General features: G+C 37.5%; 1 protein-coding gene across 2 annotated transcripts in view; it reads left to right on the top strand.

The window, feature by feature from the left end:
- ALG9 (ALG9 alpha-1,2-mannosyltransferase) overlaps nt 1-5,111 on the top strand; it is a 132,959-nt gene extending 127,848 nt beyond the window's left edge. For both annotated transcript variants that reach the window (XM_031961167.1, XM_031961169.1), the window contains one exon: nt 1,543-5,111. In XM_031961167.1, the coding sequence (XP_031817027.1) occupies nt 1,543-1,666 (124 nt within the window). In that variant the 3' untranslated portion in view covers nt 1,667-5,111. The remainder of the gene's footprint in view (nt 1-1,542) is intronic.
- The last annotated feature ends 1,208 nt before the right edge of the window (nt 5,112-6,319 follow it).

Below are 6,319 nucleotides of genomic sequence, written 5' to 3'. Positions count from 1 at the left end.
AATCAGACTTCTGGTGAGCTTAGCATATTGTAATCCCGATTTCCTGTGCTCAAACAGTCCACCAGCTTCAGCCTTCCCAGTAAGGCGGGCTTATAGACATGTACCAACTAGCCTGACTAATTTGGCTCAAATAAAAATAAATATTAAGTATATGCTATATGCAAGTTGAAAAGCATTGCAATATAATAGATAAAGGACTGATCTTGGAGTTATAAAGACCTGGGTTCAAGTCCTGATTCAGACACACTGGCTGCATGACTATGAGCAAGTCACTTAATTTCTCAGTACCCTAGGTCAGTGGTCTCCAAACTTTTAAAATCACTGACCTCATCATTTTTTCATGTATAATTTTGTGCATTAGAAAACTAATACAAAATTAGAAATTTTATAAGAATGAGAAAGTTGATATATATCTGACTTGAGTCAATAGTTTGCCACAGGAGTTTATTAATTAAAAAGTGATATGGTCAGATCTGTGCATTAGAAAAATCATTTTGACAACTGAGGGGAGAAGAGAGACTTGAGTGAGGTAAGGAAATCAATTAGGAGGCTGTTGCAAAAGTCTATGTGGAGGTGATTAAAGACTTCAGTTTAGTCCTGTACTCCAAAGCACTCTACAGAATTTACCACATAGGTGTCTTTAATTCCTGAAGAAAGTAAGAGCCAGAGGCTATGCCAAATGAGGACTGGACATCTACAATTTCTTTTTGCTTTAACCAAATAATACCATGAAGTTCTATTAGGAACTTTATTATGAACCTTTTCCATTGATCTAGGATTTGTGTGGGACAATCTAGTACAAAATTAATGTAGACTCATCAAGGCTGTTTGGAAGGAGGTCACAAGAGTCCTTGATGTCATTGGTTTTTTGAATTGATAGTTAAAGTGATATTGATTAGGTCATTTAACACATCTTGTTGGGTAACAAATTTCTCTGTTCTGCTTTGGGTAGGCATTCTTGACCATTGGTCTCTGTCTTGTTTTGTTTCATAAAAGCACAAGATGATTGTTTCAGGATAAAATACAAACTCCTCTGCAAGCATGAAAGCCCTCCACACTATGGCTCTGCCCTACCTTCTCCCATCTTCCTCCTTTTCATAGCTCTGGTCCAGCCACACTTTCTGTTACCTGTAACACTCCATCTCCATTCTCACCAGCTGTGGCTGAAGCTGTCTCCTATGCCTGGATTGATTCCTTTTTCTCCTCCACCCTTTGGAATTCCCCTCACTTTCTCCAAAGTAAAGCTTGAGAGCCAGTTACAAGAGACATTTCCTGATCCCTGCAGTCATCACTACACCTTCCATTTCCCACGTGACTTTTTCTTTTGTATGTGTTTTTATATATACATATGTCTGTTTCTCCTTGAAGACAAGGACTGTTTTCATTTTTATCTTTTTAGAACCTGGCACATAGTAGATGCTTAATAATGGTTTATTGATTTCTTTCCCATAATCATCTTGGATACCATTGTGAAAAAAAATTGTAACTTTTGGTAACTATTAAATAATACAATTCTCATTTTTTCTCCTTTTAATTTTTCAGATCTTCAAAACTTCTACGTGCATTCTATGTTCCTTTCCTGTCAGAAAAGCATACAGTGTATGTAAATTACACCATCCTCAAACCCCGGAAAGGAAAGCAAGCCAGGAAGAAGACTAGTGTTTAGCAGCACACCTGTGGTCCCAAAGAATTAGCCAGTGCTGCACACCAGTGGCTCCATGGGCATCATTTTCTCCTATCATCATTTGTAACATTCACAATAAAGATTTTCCAACAAGAATACTGGAATCCAGGTGCCTCAGGCTGTTCAAAGTTAATTCCATACTCTCAGTTCTTGCCTGTATCTCTGCTCTGCTTCTAGAGCTATGTGAACTGGAGCAACATGGGTTATGGCAGTGGAAGACTCCTCCAACAAAACCTGTAAACATTATTTTCTTCAGTTCAGTTATTTATGAGACTGAAAAAAAAAAAACAGAGCAACTATCAGGAAGATTTGGAAAGCTGGACTGGTCGGCTCTATTTAGCTGTTCTCTTCTCCTCCAGCTAAGCACCAGAGAAATATTCAGCAACTCTGCTGTGTGCTTGGCATCTCCTAGCACCCTCTCTCCTCAGCAGTGGAATTTGAACAACCAAACACCTCTCCACATGTCTTTGTTCCCCCCAGCAAAACCAAATTTCTCTTAAATCCTTCACAAGACCAGGATGTCTGCCCTAGAGATGTAGCTCAAGAAAGAGGCAAATTTTTGTGGAACTATGACCTAATTTTTATTCTTTTATAATTACTCATAATTTTTGTTTTTTATTTTCTTTTTAAAGTTTGAATTTATGGAATTTATATAAGTTGAAGCAGAATACATTCCCTGGAATGCTAAGTGAATGGGGAATATTTGGGGGAAAGTGCCTACTTTTAATTCTTTGGATGATGTCATTGTTTTAAAAAATGTATTTTATAGAATACATAGCAGTCTCTGGAGAACGTAATTGAGAGATAAAGTTTCTAGTAGTCTCTGAAAGGAAAAAGTATATAACTGAAGAGGGCATGGCGGGGACAGAGAGTGGGGAGCATGGAGGTGAGAGTTGAATCTTCAGAAGATCTCTAGCAATTCCATTGGGAAGCAAATCCTTCTAGGTACTTTGGTGGTACAGCAAGTGCCTATGTGGCACTCAGAGAAGCAGAGCTGGAAAATCAGAAAGAGCTAGATGACCAGTCAGGATGATTCTCAACCTAGTTTTAAAGACTTAGATAGGAGGAGATTCAAATGAATGCTGGAACTTTTCATTTTAAGGAGGTGATTTTATTTGGATAAGAGTTTGGGTGTGGCTGCCCATGACTCAGACTATTGGGACAAAGCTATATTCTTGGTGTGTGGGAGTATCTGTTTTGGTATTGTTTGGGCAGCTCCCTCACTAGCTGTGGACTCCCCAGTCTCTGGAGAACAAAGAGTACATTGTTGAGTCAGATTTCTCTGCTGGGCCCCACTAGGGTCAACGGCAGTAATGTTCCTAAACATTTATGTTTAAATAAGGTGCCAATTTTTTTTTTTTTAAAGAATGATAGCTTCTAATATCTACAAATTTCTGATTTTCTGAAATTTTCATTCCACATTCTAGACATAGAATGACTTCTCAGCCAGACCAAATCTAAGAAAGAAAAAGAGAACTGATGAGAAATGATAGGTTATTTACTTTAGAGCAGAAGCATTGGCTCTAGACAAAGAACAGACAAGATGTACAAGTGACAATAAAAGGAATGGCGCATGGGTTCCCTTTAGGTGCTTATGAGTCTTCTGACTTGAGATTTTTTTTGCCCAAGTTGACACCTTACCTGTCTGGCCAAGAGCTAAAAACATCAGGACCTTGAGGCAAGGTCTCTGCCTTCTGCCAACATTACTGAAAGGGTTTACTGCCAACATTACTGATTGGGCACTGATGGATACCACCAAGATAGATGCAGTGTGGACTTTGCAATACTTATGTCAGACTTAGGCATTTGCTATAATGTAAGCAGTTCAGAATGAAAAATTAAATTGAAATAAGCACAAACATATATTGATGTTTCATCTTGGCCAAGAAATAACCCTTGGTTCTCAAACTTTTGACTTTTGAGTCAACGTGACTTTTGAGAACCAGGAACTCCCGTGGCCAAGTTCCTGAAGGAACTCCTAGCTAACATAGTCCTAACAGCTGATTGTGCATCATCTGAAAACTGGGTTTGCTAAATTGAGGGGAATTTATCAAAGCAAGTCACAAGGAGATGGATTTGGGGGGCCATATTAATTTATAAAGATAATCTATTAATGTATATAGAGTCTACATTGATGAAGTATAAAACACAAAAATCCAAGACATGCATTAAGAATATCAACTCCTTTGATGCTTCTTCATTTTTCCCTACCTCAGGTCCATTAAGACAATGAAATCAACAAATATTCATTGAGCTGTATACAAGGTACAATGCTACAGGTACTTGGTGTAAGAATATACAAAGAAATTTAAAACTGTTCTTGGCTTGAAGGGCCTCTAATCTGATTGGGCTAAATAAATGAAAGATAAATGAAAGGCACTAATGTCTTTGTAACAGGTTTGTAGGAAGAAGGGAGAACCATGACAGGAGCCAGGGTGAGTAGCATTCCTCAAACGGCGCCAATATCCAAGAGAATGTTGGCTGCCCTTCTGGAGTGACTGATCCATTTATGGTGATGACAAAAAAAAAAAACTGCTTCTGCAGATTAGATATCTTTTATTGGGTATTATTGCAATAGAGAGGACTGTTGGATGTAATTGAAGAGGAGAAGGCTTTTGATTTTATTTAATGTTTATAGATCAGGGAGTACTAGATATGAGAAACTATTCCTGATGGATTAATTGCTCTTTGTACAAAAGCCCTTTGCCTGCCTAATTTTAACTTATGATATTGTGACTTAGAGCAACATTGTCACCCCATCTATCTTCAATGTCTATTTTATATCCAGTAGATTTAATCTGATGTGAAAGCATTCACATAATTTATTTTTTTAAAGTTTTGTTGATGCCTTTTGTTTTTACTATGTCATTTCTGTATATTCTCCTCAACTCTCCCATTCTTCCCTTTTTCTTTGAAACAAAAGAGTTCATCAGGATCGACTGAGACCATGTTTGACAGTGTATGCAACATTTTGTACTCATAATCTTCCACTTCTCCAAGGAAAATACAAGCTGCATCCCTTCATCTTTTCTCCAGAGTTAAGACTGATCATAACAATTATACCCTGGCCCTGTGACTTCTTCCTCTAATTGAATGACACCTCTCAGAATTTCCATTTTAAGGAAAGTGCCCAGGCCAACCATGCCTTCATTTCTTTTCTAGCTTCTACATCAGAGTCCATTCTTCCCAGGGGGTATCTTCTCTCTACCCTTCCTCCTTCCTCCTCCTTTTATATGTTGTCTTCTCTGATCAGAATGTAAACCTTTTGAGGGATTGTCTTTTCTTTTTGCTTGTATTGGTATTTTCAGAACTTAGCAGGGTGTGTGGCACATAGTAAGTGCTTAATAAGTTATTGTTGATTTGGTTTGACATTAATATTCAGCTTTATCTTGCTCTTTTATTTATGTAATTATAGTAATATAAACTATTTTTCTGGTTCTCCTTATTTTGCGCCCTCCCCCACAATTGGTTCTTACAAATCTTTTTGTGCATCTCTGAATTCTTCATATTTTTCATTTCTTATGGTGCAATAACATTCCTTTATACTGAAATATCAAATGACTGTTCAACTATTCCCCAATAGATGGCTATTGACTTTGTTTTCAATTTTTTGCAACCACAAAAAGTTCTGTCATGAACATTTTGGCAGACATGAGACTACTTAGTTCTGTATTTATTTTTCTTGGGATATTTGCCTGGGAGTGGCATCTCTTGATCATTTTTGTCAAATAATTACAAGTTGTTTTCCAGAACAGTTGAACCAATTTATGCTTAACTGAACACCACACTTAGAAGCAAACACTTTCATTTTAAACCAAAGTGGTATCACCTGAATTTAATTGTTATTTTTCCTAGACACAGAGACTTGGGAGGGGGATAAGTCTGAGTTCTACACAGTCCTCTTGATCTTACACTCTTTGCACTTGAAGAGCTGTTAAAGATGAACTATCCCAAATTTCTCATTTAATAGCAGAGAAAATTAAAACCAAATGAGGATCTAAGTGTCTTGCCAAAATCCCACACCTCAGCAGAGCTCAGGTTACGGTCCAAAACTTTAGCCATCCAGACTAGTACTCTTTCCTTTATTTTACACTGCTCCTAGGGATGAAAGGACAAGTATCTTGAAAACAAGCACAATTCTAGGGGTGGGAATAGGGAAGAGAAGAATAGTCATTGGTAAGAAAGTAATGCAAGTATAAGAAAGGTGAGGATTTCTATGGGGCCTAAATATTCAGATTGGTATTAGGCAATTCCAACTCTCACATCATATTCTCATAATCATAGTTTGCTTCTTTTCCCAGAATGGCGGGGAGAGGATGGCAGGTGGGTAGGTAGAAGAGAGAAAGAGAGAGAATGAGTTGAGTTTAATCTGACAGTCCCTCTATTGACATGTTAAAAGTCCGTGTATTACTATATTCGTATGCTCTTCCACGAATGTCTTGAATAAATGGATTTAATGTTATGTGGTGGGTTCAAATAGACGTGTCTAGCTTTAATCTTTTGTACTAGACAGGCATCTTCTGTACAATATCACTGGATTTTAGAGGCCCCCTGGTATGTCAATGAATCTAAACAAGTTCTGGCTTTAATCTTCCCAATGTTTTAAACTGTGATTCACATTGCAAATGAAATCAG

This window comes from Sarcophilus harrisii, chromosome 3 (genome assembly GCF_902635505.1).
Source record: "Sarcophilus harrisii chromosome 3, mSarHar1.11, whole genome shotgun sequence".
In the NCBI taxonomy this organism is placed as follows: domain Eukaryota; kingdom Metazoa; phylum Chordata; class Mammalia; order Dasyuromorphia; family Dasyuridae; genus Sarcophilus; species Sarcophilus harrisii.
The sequence above is the reverse complement of the archived record's forward strand: the minus strand, read 5'-3'. Positions and strand labels throughout refer to the sequence as shown.